We start from the raw sequence: 20,119 nt of genomic DNA on the forward strand, positions 1-20,119 counted from the left end.
CGAATATTACTTGCATAAACAACAAATTTAACATTAAAATGAACAAAGATTCTCATTTAGTTGATAGGGTCAAGTTTTCAAACGTTTCCGATTGTAAAATGAGCCCATTTATATGTCGCGTACAAAACCAGGAACACATCTATAAATTAATTGTAAAATATATTATTACGAACTATGGATTAATTGTTAGATGTATGAAAAAAAAAAAAAAAGAAATTGTGTTGCACTTTTTTCATTTGGAATTTGTGGCTATAAATGTATATTACTGTCTCTTATGCTTACCTTGTGCATTTTACCCATTGCGTTGTTTGTTTGTCTATTTTTTTTTGTTCCATTATATTCGGTGATTGTATAATGATTTTCAATTAATAATTGGCAATTATTGGTGTCCTTCATGTAGTATTATTTCAGATTGATATTTGGGGTTTGGGTGGCTATTGTGTGTTAAACACAGCTCAAGTATACGGTACGCACGAAATACTTAAAACTGAAACACTGACGTATATATACAACTTGCTCAGTATGACATTGACAGTTTTGGTCCTCCATTACTAACTACTTTATTAGTATACTAGAAAGAAATGAATAAAGTAAAACATTATAACAGTGCAGTTGTGCAGAGGGCAATATCAGCTGATACAAATTTGTAGAAATCATTTTGCGATGCAGTGACGCTATAAAGATACGACTAACGAAGTAAAAGTACAACGTGATCGGTCTTGAATATTATTTTTTGTATTCCTTGAAACTTTGCATGACAAAATCGGCAAACACCAATTTCCGATGCGAAATATTTTATTAACAGGCGTGATTCGTCTTCTGCACAACCCAGTTATGTATAACAACTGAAAAATATTGAAGGAAGTTCATTTGAACGTACAGGATTACCAGACTTGCAACATTACGAACATTTTTATATTCTGGCCAAAATTATACCGCTTTTCGAAATAATCTTAATCTGGTGTGAAAAAAAAAATCATACAAATTTTTTAATGCAAGTACAATGCTGTGTCTAAGGATGTTGGCAGATACACACAATTTTTTTGGCAAAAAAATTAAACGCAATGTATTTTTTTCAAAACTTGCGCTTTCATCTATTAACCTTCTATTCGAAATAATTCGTCAACTAAATCACTGCCAACTCTACTTATAAAGATAAGCTATTAATGCATATATCTCGATGTTGTTTGCTAACTGGTGTCTGAATGGGTAATAATACTTAACCAACAATAGTTTAAGCTTCATGATATTTGATTTATGGTGAATTACAGACAAACGACGCCCTAGGGAACATGTTCAACTGGATTTACTTTATTCCCTTGATAGTTCTTGGCTCTTTCTTCATGCTCAACTTAGTTCTTGGTGTTCTCAGTGGGTGAGTATATTTTATTTTTCGTTGATCCGTTCGCAATGTCTCAAGCTGAGATCGATTCATACACAGAATTTTAAATAACATCATCGTTTCTTCATCTCTGGACTGAATTTATGACTTTTATTTTGTTCGATCTAACGTTGCTAAAATAATACGTTTATCAAATTGTTCAAAATATTGTTTTACCGGCGAAATTCCAACACTGGAATAGACGAATTCCGAATAACATGCAGATGAGTTCTGTAGCATTTGAGAAAACCAATTCAAATATTTCGATACGATAAGAATGATTCAAGTTACAGATTACCCGCGTTCCTAGCAATGAATTTTCACCTCATTTTACGTTATCGTTTAAATAAATAAATAATTGATGGTTTACACCCATGAGGTTTTTTCTTTATCTTCGTTATCGTTTAAGGTCATTTAATTTTTTTTTTTCTTTTGCTATCCTGGACACAGTGAATTTTCCAATGAGAGAACTCGCGTGGAAAGACGAGCTGCATATCAGAATGCTAAAAGAAAGAGGCTGTTCACGACTGCATTCAGTTCTTATTTAAAGTGGATCACACAAGCAGGTTTCCAGCCAATTTTTATTGAAAGTATAACAATTGCTAGATTGTAATCGCTAAATTCACCTTATTTTCGTAATACAATATTCCTACGCGAGTTTGAAACTTGAGATATACCGACTTGAATAAATTCCAAATTTCTCTATTTTTTCCTATAATATTTCGACTAGTGGCTTGCAGCTGATAGGTTTCGGTAACGCTATTTGAGGACAGATTTTTCGTATCATTCCCATTCGCCCAATCGAGAGGTCCCCCACTCCTTATTGCGCTAAAGTATCACAGCTACACTCGATGCTGTAGTAATCCGTAAATGTAATTCATATTTGTACCGCTTGTAGTGAGTTTGCAAAAGAGAGAGAAAAAGTGGAAAACCGTCAAACGTTCTTGAAACTACGAAGGCAGCAGCAACTCGAAAGAGAACTCAATGGCTACGTTGAGTGGATCTGCAAAGCAGGTAAGTTGGCGAACCTCCCGCGTAATTCCTTCAGCTAAGCTTTGAAACATTGCATCTTAACACGACGATTTCATCCAATTTACTTACCAAGCTCGACACAAGCAGGTCTATTCTCAAGATAAATTACGTAGAAAGTATTGAGTAAAAATGTATAATACAACACGTTTCATAAATCTTGCGCAGCTGAATCGTCACGTCAATTTTAATATATGTAACATGTGTACATTGTGTAACGCATATATTATTATATAGTTGCAATACCTGCTGCTTATTGATAAGCTGGTGTGATTGCAACAACTTAACATTTATGAAATTTTCCAGAGGAGGTAATACTCGCTGAAGAAAGAACCACGGAGGAAGAGAAAATGCACATTATAGAAGGTATATATATATATGTATAAGGCTCTTTTGACGATACCTTTTTATTACTCCTCCAAATATCTTTTTCGGCCCCAAGTTGTGTGGTGAATTTTGACTGTATACGTTCTTTGATAAACCAAAATCTGACCTTATTATTGCGGTATTGTTTCAGCGAGAAGAAGAGCAGCCGCGAAAAGAAAAAAATTAAAAAACCTCGGAAAAAGCAAAAGTACCGACACTGAAGAGGAGGAGGGTGAAGATGACCCGGATGATGGTGAGTTGTATTTTTTCCAATAAAAATTACCGTTTTTTTTTCTTTTCTTTTCTTTTCACCATATTTCGACTTGAAATTTCACATTTCCACTGAATGGGTGATCAGATGCCGCAGTGAAATGAAAAACCTAAGACCAACCGCCCAATGTGCGATCAATCGACGTTATATGTCAAGTCATGAATTATTTTAGTTGCCCTTTAGTGTCAATTGTTACAAAGATTATGCATAAGTATAAGGAATGATCTTTGAAATTTTGATAAATTCAAAAACAATTCATCTTCATCATCATCCCACGCCATAGCACTTCAATATCGCTGCTATTACTGCTATTACACAGGATTTACAGTTTAACGTTAAACATGATATGAATATGCATATATTATCACTTGTTTTACCTAGTATACTATTGAAATGAAAGGATATTTTTATATTTTCGAAAGAAAGAAAGAGAGAGAGAGAGAGGGAGAGAGAGAGAGTGAGAGAGATGAGATGCTTCTTAATTTAAATATCATGTTCAATAATTAACAGCCAACTTGTCAATGAAAATTCTAAACACACGCTATCAGATGCTCCTCTTGTTTCAGTGCCTAAGAAAAAACTAAAAGGTAACTACTACACGATGCAACAAGTATTGTACGAGTAAAATGTTGTTATTATAACTGTATGTTTTTAAAAATTTACAGTAAGCGTTACAGTAATATTTAATTATGTATACTGTATGACGTGTGCCATACTGCTATGATAAGGTTGGCTGCGTCTCGTAGCTAGAGTTGTTGTTATAATCATATTAGCATAGAGCTACTGGATATCTGTTTTATCACTTCCGCGGTGCTATACCATGCAAATGCGCTGTAAAAAATTAATAATTTACACGCGTTGTTCAACTCTGTCGATTTCAAGCTAAAAGCGATATTTGATTCAATATTGATAGATACAAAAAATTTATTCCGTTGGATCGAAATTTTTTTTCTTTTTTTTTTCACACCTAATTATGCCTTGTACAATCATCGAAGTCCCCACTTACTAAGGTCAGGGTAAAAATTTCCAAAGAATTTGGTACATATTTCGATTTCAGCATAACTCTAATTTTATGTTATCTTCGAGTCACGTTAAATCCATTAATTCTATGCTCATTGACTTATGAAACACGGCGGAGTGTCGTGATTATGATCAATGAATTTAATTTTCTCTAATAGGTATTGCTTCTGTTGGCTGGTGATGATATTCATTTCGTTCGGACAGAGTATTTACAATATCATCCATCTATGATTTGTCTATTTTGTTCCTTCTACTTTTTTATTTACCATATCTAAAAAAATGACTAGACTCAAGGAATGCACCCCTTCAATATTGTAATAATAGGTGAACAATTGCATCTTGGGGCTTGATCTGCGTGGATATTTGTTATCATTTACCATTCATGAATTATAGATATTTCATTCGTCTAAACCTTCTTAGGGTAAAATGATTATAATTTTTTTGTATATCCCAATACTCACTCAGAGATTATACGACTGAAAGAACATTCGAAAAGTATCGACAGTGCGATCGGAGTGATAAGAAGCTAGAAAATATTGTGATTGCTCTGAGCTACGTGTATTTAGGTATGCGGTGACAGTGAGGCCTGATTCACTGATTGATGTATTAGCTAACAGTCGCTGTAAGGTGATCCAATGTAGTTATTAGTCGAAGTTGAGACATTTCTGTAGATGCAAATCCTTTAGATTACTAAGGCCAGCTGCCGGTGTCGCAGCTTTTTTACCTACTATAGCTATCATAGTATTTCCCGCTTGTAGAAACACTGCGTTAGATTAGATTATGGTGTCATAAAATAAGAAACATTTGAGTTTAGTTGAAGTGATAGCTTCTGTGTACAATGAGGGGGAAAAAAAAACCACAAACAAAAAAATAAATAAATAAATAAATAAAGAAATAAAGAAATAAATAAAATAAGGAGAGAACGTATAGTATAGAGTATTTGCCAAGTTGATGCTTACCTAAAGTAATTGTAACGTTCCTGTAACAATAATAGCAATAGTTGATGATATGTGTAAGCCGTAGACTACATATATTATTTTCCCTGAAAGAATAGGGAGGTTCGTGAGCAAAAAATCAATACTCTTTATTAATTCTGTTACATGCGAGGTAATCGCACATTCAGCGTTTGTCATTTTGTTATAGGTATGTATTCATATGGCAGGACGGGTTCTCTAAAAATGTGAAAATAAGAAATATTGAAATTATAAACATAGACTTAGATATCAGTGGTTCATTTTAAATAGATTCAAAATTAGGAAAACTTTCAGAGATTGATTAGATTTCACTCTTCAATGGTTTATTTCATTAAAATGATTATTTTCTACAGAACGACTTATTGAACACTTTTTTTCAATTACGTTTGCAACGTTCGATACTTAATTCTACACTACTGTATCAATCAATTATGATTAGCGAATAGCAATATTAAATTTGTTACTGAAAAAACAGCATCCTTGCGCGTAAATTTTTTGAAAAAAGTTTTCCGAATAAAACGATGCATCCCGGGATGAAATCGAACAAATATACTAGATTTTTTCAATATTTTAAAGCGATTTGCAACTGACCGTCGGTATCTAAGCTTTTGTTCATAAATATGTGAGTATTTTTTACGATTCTCATTTTTGGCAGAAACATCGTAGCTTACGAATATTTTAATATGGTAAATAGTCGTTGCCTGACTACCTCATAATAAAATGACATAATAATAAGTATCAAATTTTGGCTCGGGAACCTTCTCAAGCCTGACGTGACATAATTATTCCCAATCTTGGAGGTGAAATATCGTACGGAAAGCCAGATGAGTTATGCTGATGAATTTTTTTATTAATTTTTATAATTATCTACCACTCACGTCTGATTTCTCAACTTCTTCATATCAGAAAGCTGTTAAAATTTCATTCTATTTTATTTTCACACACATGGATAACGAAACATTGACAAAAATTTTCATTAGAGCTGAAAATAGGTCGCGTCATTAAATGCTTATACTGACGCCATGCCGGTGTATTAATTAATGGTTTTTGACGATCACAACATCGAGAAGCGACGCAATGATCCACGGTGTAAGAAAATTCCTTAAAAAGTTCCCCCAACCTGGGTGAAAACATACACGACACGTGTATATTTACCCACACATATCCAGTAAATTGGAGATTCCTCTGCGACTTATCAATTTCAACTAATCATTTAACAATTTCACCTTGCCTCTTAGATGGGATTATCTTTTATTTTCTTTCTGGGTAACATGTATGTATACCGAGGATGTGTACTACTTTCTGAATTGCTTTAATCTATTTTCGCAATCTGTATTATACGTATATGAATATTATTTGACAGTATTTAACGAAAAATTGTATTTTACGGTAATATCCATTTACAAAAAGTTAGCCTTGTTCGTTAAGCATTTGTTGCAAGAATAAATTATGATTATAGGGTTTTCGAGAGCTTCCTACCTCAAGTCTAAGGTGAAAAACAAAGGTGCTTGTCTACAATTCTGGCGAGTGGAGAAAAGATTTCGCTTCTGGATTCGTCACACTGTTAAAACACAGTGGTTCTACTGGTTTGTGATCGTTCTTGTGTTCTTCAATACCGCATGCGTGGCGGTCGAACATTATGACCAGCCAACTTGGCTCGAACAGTTTCTATGTGAGTACAAAGCTTCGGAACAAGATTGTGTCTAATTAGGATGATCGTGACGATGTACCCGTTACCCTTAGTAATTCAGCACGCAACTCGCGGTCTAAACGAAGGACTTCCTTTTTTCAGTTTACGCAGAGTACGCGTTCCTCGCTCTATTCATGATGGAGATGTTCATAAAAATGTATGCACTTGGTCCACGTATCTACTTCGAGTCGAGCTTCAATCGATTTGATTGCGTCGTCATATCCGGGTCAATATTTGAGGTGATCTGGTCGGCAGTTAAGGAAGGCTCTTTTGGCCTCTCCGTCCTGCGAGCTCTTAGGCTCCTCCGAATTTTCAAAGTCACCAAGTACTGGGCCAGTCTGAGGAACCTCGTAATATCACTGCTCAATTCTATGCGCAGCATCATTTCTCTCCTCTTCCTGCTCTTCCTCTTCATACTGATCTTTGCGCTGCTCGGTATGCAGCTCTTCGGTGGTCAGTTCAACTTTGACGAAGAGGAGACACCTCCTACAAATTTCAACACATTTCCTATCGCGCTGCTTACTGTCTTCCAAGTAAGATATTCACTTATATTATTATCACACTGTCATGTTTTTAAGTTACAATAACGAGTAGTAGAAGCGAATGGCACATTGGCAAGAGAGATTGTTACATTGCCTCTGCTTTTATGAGAATAGATGCAGTAACGGCGCGACCTTCTTTTCGAGTTACAAAATAGAATGACGTAGTTGTGTAACATAATCTTTGTATTCTAATCGTTCAACGATAATATTATAATTCGTTGTTACTTTGAACAGATATTGACTGGCGAAGACTGGAACGAAGTGATGTATCAGGGCATCAATTCTCAAGGTGGCTACAAAAAGGGAATGGTATATTCCCTGTATTTTATAATATTAGTGTTGTTTGGCAACTACACACTGCTGAATGTATTCTTGGCCATCGCCGTCGACAATCTTGCTAACGCTCAGGAATTAACCGCCGCGGAAGAGGAACAAGAAGAGGAAGATAAAGAGAAACAGATGCAAGAATTAGAAAAAGAAATGGAGGCATTGCAAATGGGAGCCGATGGGACAGCGCCAAATGTGGAAATATGTCCGCCAAGTCCGACGCAAGATTTGTAAGTATAAATCCTACTTCGGTGTATACATTATCTGCCGGTAGCATCGAACATTGCAGCAAATAATAACGTTGACGACGTCAAAGTTGGAGAATTTTATTCCTAAACGGATCTTTGACGTTATAAACGAGGTTCGTCTTCTCAACACGACCGATCGAACAGTTTGCATGTTACGATTTGAGATTAAAACTCGTCTTCTTCATTCCAATTCCAGTAAAAGTGGGAAAGGTAAAAAGCAAGCCTCCGAGGAGAAGAAACAAGACGCTGAAGACGACACGGGACCAAAACCAATGCTGCCATACTCCTCCATGTTTATATTATCCCCAACAAATCCGTAAGTTGTGACTGTTTCTCGTTATAGTTCCGATTCAATTTGGCATCGTGTAACAATCATAATTCAACTGACAATGAAATTGGCTGCGTATTGTTTTCTGTTGCAGCATAAGGAGAGGTGCCCATTGGGTGGTGAATCTACGTTACTTTGACTTTTTCATAATGATCGTGATAATCCTGTCCAGCGTGGCGTTGGCCGCAGAAGATCCAGTGACCGAAGGATCGACACGAAACTATGTGTTGAATTGTTTCGATCATGCATTCACCGGAGTGTTTGCCATAGAAATGATACTGAAAATTATTGACTTGGGCGTAATATTGCACCCTGGATCGTATTTGCGAGAATTTTGGAACGTTATGGATGCGGTTGTAGTGATATGTGCGGGAGTTTCGTTCGTCTTTTCTAAGCTGAGCGATCCCACGTCTTCGACGTCGATGGGTCAAAATTTGTCGACTATAAAATCTCTCCGCGTCCTGAGGGTGTTGAGGCCACTTAAAACTATTAAAAGAGTGCCGAAATTAAAAGCAGTGTTTGACTGTGTTGTGAACAGTTTAAAGAATGTTATAAATATTCTCATAGTGTATATATTGTTCCAGTTTATTTTTGCTGTTATTGCTGTACAGCTGTTTAATGGAAAGTTTTTTTATTGCAACGACGAAAGCAAGTACACAAAGGACGACTGCAAGTAAGTTTTCTTCATTTATTGTTATTACTTGAATAGCAATATGAAAGTTCGTTTCGAACCTGTGCCGTTGGTATTCACTATTCGGTAAGAATTATCGTCGATGCAATATTGTCAACTGCTTTGTTAATGTTAATTAAAAATTGTAACTCAGCACTGCTATGTTATGGGCACAATTCCGCTTATAGAATATTGCGGAGGTATAAAACACGTGTTACGGGTATGTACGGCAAATTTTAATTTATATCAATCGTGTTTCAGGGGTCAATATTTCAAATTCGAACATGGGGCGTTGTTACCTGTTCCAAAAAATCGGACCTGGGATACCCAACACTTTTACTACGACAATGTGATGGTTGCTATGCTTACCTTATTTGCGGTACAGACGGGGGAAGGCTGGCCTCAAGTTTTACAAAATTCGATGGCTGCGACACACGAGGATAAGGGTCCTATTCAAAATTTTAGGATTGAAATGTCGATTTTCTACATAGTTTATTTCATAGTATTTCCATTCTTCTTTGTCAACATCTTCGTGGCCTTAATCATCATCACATTCCAAGAGCAGGGTGAAGCTGAATTGCAGGATGGTGAAATAGACAAAAATCAGGTACAGCATTCTTATGCGAAAATTATTACATCCCTGTCATAAGTATACTTCATTCGTGTGACGAATACGATTCGATACGACTGAATTCATACTCGTATCATTCATTCATGGTGTACGTTTTTGTCGAGATATCGAGTTGTCGGTTCGTTTATTTATCATGTTTATTTGTTGACAGAAATCTTGTATTGATTTCACGATACAAGCAAGACCACTGGAAAGGTATATGCCAAACAAACGGAACAGTGTGAAGTACAAAATATGGCGGGTCGTAGTTTCAACGCCGTTTGAGTATTTCATTATGATTCTCATCGTTCTCAACACCCTGCTGCTTATGATGAAGGTACGCATTCGTTTCGTATTAAATATTTTATATCTACCTTGTGCTCTTTAAATATTTGAACATTCAACCTGGACCGTTTATAATCGGTGTAGAAATATGAGGAAATGGTCGACGTTACACGGACATGTCGAATAGAATATCAAAATTCGAATCTTTCAACTATTTCAAGCGGACACTTAAATAATACCCAAAAAAACTTCAGACATTCCGTCATGCAATAACCGCGACGTAATTTTACTTTAAAAATCCACGAATTTTCCTTCAAGACCATATTTTACACCGCTGTTTTCTTTATAAGTCCGTACCCATTGAAAATATATATAATGAATGAAATCACATCATATCAGATTACGCTGATAACATAAAAAGAAGAAAATGCATTTTTGTGATAGGTACCGTGTGAAACAGTGATTATGACGAATATTTTATCGTTATTCTAACTATTTTTGGCAAATTTAACCAATCGAACATTCATTTCAATCTTACTACTACTCCCAATGATTATCAAAGATCATAAGGCGCCGGGAAATAACGTAACATAACACATTAACGGACAATGAAGTAACGGATAACGATGCAACGACTTATTTATATCTGCCTGCGTACTTATGTGTTTTTTGTGTCATGTTTAATTTTGTCGATACACAAATCTCTAAAATTTACGGTGTGGTATCATCAATGATTAATATTGTATTAGAGCAAAAATGTTATTGTCATGGTACGCATATCGCATATACTGGATCATTTCGTGCGAAGAAACTAGCTATCGTGATACCCAAGAGTCGTGGTTGTTTGCAGTATTAGTTGTGTTGAAAACTTACGGCAGCTTCGACGTTTAGTTAAATTGCTGATCGTGGCAGAGGATGAAATCGCAGCTCACCGTACAGACTTCTCTCTCTCTCTCTCTATATATATATATATATATATGTGTAAGCTTTGCACGAAATTATCCGATGTGTATTTAAATTCGGCTGGGAGTTGGTTCTAATCTGAAATATTATTTTTCTTCCCCCTCTCGTTTCTTCAACCGAATTATTTTGACATTTTGGAAAGTGTTTTGCTGGCAAAGTGTCAGGCTTGAAACCAAAGTTATGAATTTTCATTTATATATATTGCTGATATTATTTTTACAAATGTACGATAACTATTTATAGATTTTTTTTCTTTCGGCAATTCCCTTCATGAAATTGGAACTTGTGAACTGCTTGAGATTATTTTCAACCTTCGTTCAAATTTGTTTTTCATACAGTTCGCATGTCAAGCATTTTTTCTCTATTTTCATGTAATTGTGCAGCCTCAAGATACGTCAGAAAATAGTTTTGGTTCATGAAACGATTCACTTTTACTAAAATTGCACTACAGCTTCACGGTGTTAATGGAGTAAAATAACGCACAGAAAATGCTTAAAAAACTTTGTCGTAGACGGAATGGATAATAGTTTAAAAATAAGACTAAAAAAAATTCTCTTCGCATCAGAAGTCGAGCGCAATATATTTAAAACAGTTTCGAACTTCAGGGTCAAAACAATATACATATTTTTTTCTTATCAGTTTCAAATTTTTTTCCAAATGTCAATTTCTCTCGTTACTTTTATAATTTTTTTCTAAAAAATGAGAATTTAATGTCTTCACAGACTTTGCATGATTTTCACGAATGTTCGTACACGAATTGAATTTTGCTTTTAATTTTTTGACTCATGCCTTCGCAACGTATGGGTACAATTTCATTTCCCTTTTGTTGATGGTAGTAATGATTATCAATACTACTACTACTGAATGATACGAACTTTAACGATCTTTACATGTCCTTCTGTCCCATTAATTTTGATGTTATTGGTCAAAGTTTGCTTAAGATGACGAATAACTTCGTTTTCTAAATTAACACTTGGTTGGGCAAATTTTTTTTTTTAAGAAATCGATGTTGTACTACTTCTAATTTTAATTTGCAATGCAAGCAGTATTTTGCTCCTTGGTTTCCATTCAAATAGTTTGTTTTGGGGACAAGGGTGGTTTTCTGTACAGATGCACAAGACACAAATTTGGGTTGCATAGATCTGTGACTGCATTGCGTGCACATCCCCATACTAAATTAATCCACCTAGCAAACGTGAAAATTGATAATGATCAGCACCCGTTGAAAAAAACCCGATGCTCATTGAGTTAAATTTGTTTGAACTCAGAGACCATAGAAACCAAACACGAACAACAGATATTCACTTGCAGCATGTGATATTTTTACCACATTACAATTACACACGTACAACAATAACGTAATACACGTATATGTATTGCATGGTGGCTGCCGGAAAATCAATCGTATGTTGACCGATGTATGCACGGGGCACTAGCCTAACGCAGAACAAGCTCCAGACCCCTTTCTGAACCAAAACCTGAAAAGAAACCTTTAATAATTAATTACGTATTTTTTGTTCGTTAACGTTCAGTAATTCCGAAATGTTGATTTTACTTGTTTCTCAATTATTTGCGATAATATGCTCTTAATTTTCAGACACTAACACATCGTTTCACGTGTCTGCGGTACAGACAAATTTAATATAAATTAACATACGAATAATTGATCCGCATCGACTGATAGGGGTATTTCAGAACTCATGAAATTGACAATAATAAGAAACACATGAATGCACAAGAAACGCAACCACTAATCGTCTAATAATAATTGTTATTCAATGATTGTGATTATTGATCAGATTTTTCTGTAAACATTGATCAAGTCCTCAATCACGCGTACAAGCATTATAAATTAGGCTCAATGTATGATCGCTAACGATCTTAAATTTGATACACAGCGAGTGAACATTTCCGATAAAATTAAGTGAAAAATAAATACGCCTCACAAAGCTGCGTACGTTAAGCGTAAATATCGTTGATATAAAATAAATGCAGACAATTGTGTCACTGAAAAATGTTTGGTTAAAAGAATCCGTTTCTCCTCAAAGTTTGCTCATTTCTGCAATTGGGTCTATTTCAGTGATTTTTCTCGACATAGTTGGATCTACCAAAAGTACAGTTTTATATTATCCCCCGATGCCTTGTCTTGTTACTAGCTTCCGAATGAAAATAATTTGCAAAACTATCCATAATATGACCGTAACTAGAAGCTACGTAGCACGTGCGATCAGTTGGCACATATTATAATATATCTATTCAGCGCGTGGGTGGCGGGCACGCCTTTCCTCAAATTTATCGACGATGCCGATACAATGTATTTGCTATTTGTCTGTCTGTCGGTCCGTATGTTCGTCAGTGTATGCATTACAGTACCACGCTCAGCCCGACCCGCAAAAGTTAGTACTGAAGTACATGAACTGGGGTTTCACCGGGATGTTCACCATCGAGTGCACTATGAAGATTGCCGCATATGGTTTTAGGGTAAGCCCCTTACCCACCAATCTAGCAATGGCCGGCATTTATAAGTGGACATGGCGTTTCTTCCAGGTTAATTCGTACGGTACGATTGGCACAAGAAATTCAATCTCACTAAATTATGTGATAACTTGTACTTTCGACCAGTGGTAACGGGTATTGACGGTTATTGGAAAAGAAAAAACAAAAACTCACTTGACTTACCGGTCAATATTTACAAAAACTCGAATCACTGTAACCAATCATTCGAACTAATATTCATCAACTTAAACCGACGTGATACGGTGTTAATTTTTCAAAATTACCGCAAATTATCGGAGCGTTATTTATAGTAAGATATTGAAATATTTCCACCTCTGCATAACCTTGTCATGGTTTAATTTTTCAATAACACGAATGAAAAAAAAATGTTCCGATCACGATTATCCGTTGAACATATCAGTATTGTAAGAAAAAGATCTTTCGTTGTTCTATCAAACGAATTAATTCGTGAATGAGCTGTTGAAAACGACCATGTATCAGTGAAACTGAATGAAACGTCACAGCCAAAAATTTTCAGATATGTAAGTCCTGCTTATTAGTGAACGTATAGTGCGTTTGACTCACGCGATACCTATATCTAACTGCAAAACTATGCTAAAGATATGGTATCCAATTAAATATATTCTATTAAAATACACAGACACAATCAATCGAGTATCAAATTCTTAGAAATTTTATGGTGAAAAATTTTCCAATCATCACCTTTTCAGTCAGACCTCAGTTTCCCTTTGCCAAAGTATCAAAATTATTCTCGTCATCCTGAAAATGACACAGATCGTGGTGCATATACGCTCTCATTTATTTATTTACGGGTAAATCGGCATACTCATGAAGTGTTTTTCTGTACGAAATCGAATTTTGTTTGCTGTTACAACGTATTATTAATTGTTTCAAGAATTTAAAGTGAATAATTTGACGCTCGATCTTGATATATATATATGTATGCTATATATATACATATATATATATATATATATATATATATATATATACATATACATACACACCTTTACATCATAGATAACCATCAGCCATTACACATAACATCAATCGTACAATATTTTGTGAAAATCCATGAAAAAACCTATTTCCCAAATCACTGTGTAATTTTTCAAATCCTAATTTATTTTCAACATCGTTTTATCCATGAACCTCCCTTGTTACCCCGCATGTCCCGTTGCGTATACAGCACGCTGTGCCAACATGCCGAGGTGTTTTTTGCATGCAGTCCTTTATGTTTGCGTATGAATTACGATGAAGTGTATTAAAATGTCCTTGCCCTGCATGATCTTGTGAATGCAATTAACAAATTATGAAAAACACATCGCACACCTTGCAAGATTGGTTAGACTTGCTAGGCATATCAGGATTAACAATGTGAATATTATCACGTATGGATAAGTTACAAGCTCAAAAATATTTAGCGAAGCGAGTACAGAGTATAAATGAAAATTTTTGCATTTCGTGTGATGATTATCTGATGTGTTCCTGTAGGAAATTTGTTCCAAATGACAAACTGCGTTTCGTACAGGTTGTAATCCGATGTTCCCTGCTCCGGTTGAAAACCAGTTGTCTCTAAATATTTTGATTGCAATAACTGTTCAGAACAAATCCCCTTCAATACTATTCCGATGTGTGAGATACATTTCAAATAATGAGAATGCAATAGTTTCGACTAAACAGACTTCGCCGTTTATTTGTTGAATACAATGACATTCAAAATGGTTGTAGTCAAAATATAATGATTATCACCGTCTCCCATTAATCCGAAACTAAATGTGACTATTAATATTTTCATAATTTACCGTTCTCGATTCTTTTTCGTAAAATTATTACCTTAAGTGATAGGCTACAAGAAACTTTTTTTTCACATGTCCCGCATTAAAAGTAAAATACCAGAATGTGGATAGCAGTTATCATATCCCATTAAAAATGGCTTGCAGCTTCCGTTGTGTATAACCAAAGAATGACATCTGTCTTCGGTATAATGATTCTGTACCTTGTACTGTTACTAAAATAATTATACAACTGCACGCTGCGCTGTTTTATGGAATTTTCATTTAGACTAAATTCCCTGAGCCAAATCTGGAAGCTCACAACGCACGGTAATCTGAAACTGTTATAACTGAATATATAAAGTCGGATTATTGCAAACAATACGTTGGATTTCAGGAACTGGTTACCTGTTAGAAAAAAAAAGAAAAAAAAAACGAGTAAGTCGTCTGCGAAATTCAAGCTCGCAGGATATATAATCTGAATGTTCTGAAATTTTATAATGCAATGTCTTATTTCACTTATATGATCAACCACGACTGTACACAGGGACAGAATCATTTTTCATCAAGTGTTTTCCAGTTTGAGAAATGTTTTGTTCCAACAACCTGCATACCCCCGTGTAATATATTATGCAAGACATTTCCAACTGGAATGTTGTTATGAAATGACAATTCTGTTTTTTATTGCGCCCTTAGAATAAATATCAATTGATGGCAGCAGGGAGAATCATAATAAGAATAAAACAACGCTATCAACGCCGAGTTCAAACCACAATTTTTGTATTTGCACGTCAATCTATCCAAACAGAATTTTACATCCGCTTTTTGAATATATTTTATCCAAGGCGGTAACATAAGTGTGAATTTACAATTATTAAGCGGACGTAACATGAAACTATTACGTATACACACGTTACTATTTTCAGAAATATCGGATACTGCGAATTAGTTTCAAAAGGCAAGCTCGTATATTTAATTAAAGTTATGAAAAAAAAAAAACTAATTTTCAAAGCGACAACTCTGAATTGTAACTAAAAATGGTGGGTGCTGTTGAAAAAACATGACTAATCGACACTTTGGAGCTCCGAAATTATTGGCATATTATCGGTTGCGAAACATATTTCTCAAATTAAACCGAACGTATTAGCATCGCTGAACCTGTGCCTTCACTCGTTTCTTCTTTTAGAGAATTATTCACTCAACTGATAAAGGAAATATTTAATTCGTGTCTAAGAGCATTTTTTTCAAATTCTGCGATTGCAGTGAAGGCCTAATTAAAGTTTTCTCAACCTATAACAACTTCCGGTCCCGCTGCCATCTAATGATATCCTAAAACACCCTGAAGAAAAAAAAAAAGAGTCAATTCGGTATACGACAAGAATGCCATAGAGGTATAAAGGGCAGCAAATAGAGTTGTAGTTGGGTGTTACGTTTGTGCGTTGGGTGTGTTTGTAGTATCACGAGGCGCCGCCTATTCTAGTGGACAGCCTGGCCATCATGAACCTGGTCTTCACCCTCCTTTTCTTCATTGAGTGCATCCTTAAACTCATCGCCTTTGGATGCAAGGTACAGCCAAGCTTTTACTCAAATTCAATATTCTTCATATGTGTAACTTACAACAATCGATCGGTGTTTGAAATAAGAAAAGTAAGTTTCATCCACAACACAGTGCACCCTGTAATACGGAAGAAATACATCAGTGCCGTTGTCGCGCTATCAGTTTTCAATCTAAGAAATGAGGTCAGTTTGTCTTCAATTTTTTTCAACAGTAAACATAAATACGTCGACATCTGCATTCTAGATATTTGTTTCCGGTATAATAAGTTTACGAAGATGCTATTTTTATATCACCGTGGAAATAACTAATGGATTGATTATTTATTTATTTATTTTTTTCGATAAATAAAAGCCTGAATATCAAATAGAGCACGAACAAACTTCTCACGTAAAACATTAGTTTCGTAAGTAGCAATGGAAGTATTACCGTACAATTCAGAAAATTCAAGTTTACAAAGATACAACACATTGAGAAGTTATAACAAACTGACCCAAGCTGCGCGATCGTCAAATTATGATTACAACGGTATCCGAATACCAGTTTTTATTGAATGGGAATTGCATTATTGAAAAAAAAACTTCCTCCTACACTACCCTACATTTATTATTCTTCATTCTGTACTTTTCACACATGCGAAACGTCGTAACATAAGTCAAACAACCAGTCATTGATTTTTCCGCTCATCACGTTACACTGGCCCTTTATTGAAAATAAAAACTGCTTCACTATTACCGTAGGTACTTACACAATTACCGATTTGTAGCTGCTTGCTGTCGGCATGGTCTTATATCCCTAGATTACTATAAAGATCCCCATCATTTCACCAACCACTCATCAAATAGTTTATTGTTTTTCATCACACATGCAAATACATTCTGCACACATATATACACATTGCATTTCACCGTTCATACTTCACACTCTATATAATATGTAAACTTTGGGCTGTTTTGTACACTATTTATCGGTGGCATATGAACAAACGAATCTTGATTGCAACGAAGGTGCAATTTTGTTATTATTGTCCCCAATAATTTAGGCTGTCTGTAAATCAACCATGGAAAGGAATTATAGATGTTGGAAATGATGGTACCGTTAGTGATATAATTTTCATTTATCGTGGTAAAATTGACCTTCTTCCAGTCCTGCGTATATGCTATTCCATTATACAAATAATCGAACGACAGATACTTTTCAGTGCCTGTTATTACTGTATGATTCCAAATTTTTTTCGTTAATATTACCGTATACTATCAGTGCCATTTGAGTATATAAATCTTGCAATAGGTAAAAAATGTATCGGTGCAACGATTTTGGGAACAAGTGTGTATAACTCAGCAGCCTTTAAATGTGTACAAAATGGCTGCCCAGGTTACGTTAGTGCTTTAACATTTCTTTTTTCGTCAACAGAACTTCTTCAAAGATCCATGGAATACGTTCGACTTCATTACAGTGATTGGAAGTATCGTGGATGCTCTCGTAATTGAGTTCGGGGTATGTAAAGTTATATTTCCCTCACTCGCCGTATAAACCTGAACACGAAGTTCGAGTGAAGACTTGCTTTAAATACAATTTTCATTTTATAGCAAATCAGATTGTCGATGAAGTCATCGTAAAAATTCTACTTAAAGGAGGAACAATTTGCATAAATTTGAAAAATAATTCGTTTGTTACACGCATAAATATATTTATGTAAAGCAAGGCTTCCTGTAGCGCGGATTAATCGGGAACTTTATAGTCAAACTAAAAGTATAATATATGTATAGGTACATACCCTTCAGTTAAATACATCCCTGGTGTCCTTAGGCTTGAACACAAGCGTGAATTTTCGACGTATAACTTTGATGGTTTAAAGCTTCAATTAATTTTTTTTCAAACTGTAAAATTTAAAAAGTGTTATTTTATTGATCAAAATGCCTGAGTAGAAAAAACCACTTTTTCTTTAATTGGGTCGATGCAAATTCGCACCTGTGTTTTAATGAAGGGTTAAAGTCAAGCTTGTGACTTACTTAGGTGAATGGATTGAACAATGCTTTTTATGAGATTGTGCAGATTGAAATACCAGAAGTAGCGATGCCCGATTTATAACGTAAAAGATTAACCTTACTCGGATTATTAGTACACAACATCTTCTTGCCTCTGAGATTAGCCAGAATAATTATTTACATTCGTTACTACCACTTAGACCACTTTGTTACGATCAACTCTGCACAAACACCTTGTTCAGTTCGTATTGAATAGAAAATGTAAAGGGTATCCTCGTACAGTGAAACCTTTCACACTGTCCTACACGACCAATTTCACCAGGGTACTTCTTTGAAATGCCGTGAAACATTGCCCGGCCAAAAAATGACAAAACTGTGGCTAAAGAACCGATAGTTTGCACTTCAAGGAAATACCCGTGTACAAATTTAGCTGGCATATCCATAACTTAAGAAAACACATTACACTTACATATTCTGAGTTTATTCCTTTATAGAATCCGGTTGTCTTCATCATTAAGTACTTCTTTCCGAAGTCAACCTTGGTAAGAAGCAACACCAACACAGTTAACTACTCTATCCCACCAGTATTTAGCACATGGGACATAGTTTCTACACTCGGTCATCACGGACGTCATAACTTTGAGCCAATAGGCTCAAGGCATTCAATCGAGTTAAAGAAATACTTGAAGAGGAATACCTTAATTTTTTCATATTCCGACGACACTTACCTACCGGTGTATATCGATGTACGAAACATTGAGAATCTGATTTAAGTCCTGGCAGAGATAGCAGTACACAAATATTAATACATGTCACAGAACACACCTTGCAATGAAATAACGTACACAAGAGTAAGTGATTGCACTGCGTAATAAAGTATAATAAAGAGACGGAGTCTACTGACTATGAAAATGAATGCTAATTGAAATAAGCAAAGCGATGGAAAGCGAAGCAAGTAACAAATCCGGCACTGACTTTCAATAGAAATCTCAAAAAGAAAAAAAACGGTGAAAGAAACTGAAAAGACACGCACATATTTATCTTGCAGCAAGCACTGATAACAATCCTACACTCATTACGGTGCAAAAGATCCTGTTGGCATTGAAACGCCTGAAACACAAACGTCTCTAACTATTAATTTGTTCGTACTTTCTTTTTGTTCTATTTTTACCTTCATTTAAAAGATGGCCGGAAAAATCTTTACAAAGATATTCGGTCTTCTTTCGCAATCGTTACGTTTCTATATATGGCTGGTTGAATTTCATGCCAAAGCATTAACTTTGATAAAACGTAAAGGCAATATTAGATTATATTCTATTCTGTGATGAAAACTTTAGATCCTGAGGAATTTAGTCAATTCAAGTGTTATCATAATAATTGTACTCGTTAACTCAGTATAAAACATAATTCTTGTACAGTAGCTTCATTATAATCAAATGAATAGATTTTTTGCCAATTTGGGAGCAGTCAGTGTTTCTTTTATTATCAATATAACGTTTGTGCTGTTATTTCTTTTTGATATTGCTTCATTAAATAAGTCTCTTCGTTTTATTTGCTATTAAAATTCATATTGAACTGCG

General features: G+C 35.1%; 1 protein-coding gene across 9 annotated transcripts in view; it reads left to right on the forward strand.

Moving 5' to 3' along the window:
• The window catches only part of cac (calcium voltage-gated channel subunit cacophony), a 122,142-nt gene that overhangs the window by 82,372 nt on the left and 19,651 nt on the right, over positions 1-20,119 (forward strand). For 8 of the 9 annotated variants that reach the window (XM_046616873.2, XM_046616875.2, XM_046616876.2 and 5 more), the window contains exons 9-21: positions 1,272-1,375; positions 2,280-2,395; positions 2,717-2,776; positions 2,928-3,029; positions 6,501-6,713; positions 6,834-7,264; positions 7,508-7,830; positions 8,045-8,164; positions 8,271-8,849; positions 9,108-9,453; positions 9,629-9,793; positions 13,075-13,185; positions 17,965-18,048. In XM_046616873.2, the coding sequence (XP_046472829.1) occupies positions 1,272-1,375; positions 2,280-2,395; positions 2,717-2,776; positions 2,928-3,029; positions 6,501-6,713; positions 6,834-7,264; positions 7,508-7,830; positions 8,045-8,164; positions 8,271-8,849; positions 9,108-9,453; positions 9,629-9,793; positions 13,075-13,185; positions 17,965-18,048 (2,754 nt within the window). Of the gene's footprint in view, positions 1-1,271; positions 1,376-2,279; positions 2,396-2,716; positions 2,777-2,927; positions 3,030-6,500; positions 6,714-6,833; positions 7,265-7,507; positions 7,831-8,044; positions 8,165-8,270; positions 8,850-9,107; positions 9,454-9,628; positions 9,794-13,074; positions 13,186-16,451; positions 16,563-17,964; positions 18,049-19,033; positions 19,082-20,119 lie in introns of all 9 variants that reach the window. The other variant, XM_069134523.1, reaches the window with a different exon arrangement.

Source organism: Neodiprion pinetum, chromosome 3 (assembly GCF_021155775.2).
Source record: "Neodiprion pinetum isolate iyNeoPine1 chromosome 3, iyNeoPine1.2, whole genome shotgun sequence".
NCBI classification, from domain to species: domain Eukaryota; kingdom Metazoa; phylum Arthropoda; class Insecta; order Hymenoptera; family Diprionidae; genus Neodiprion; species Neodiprion pinetum.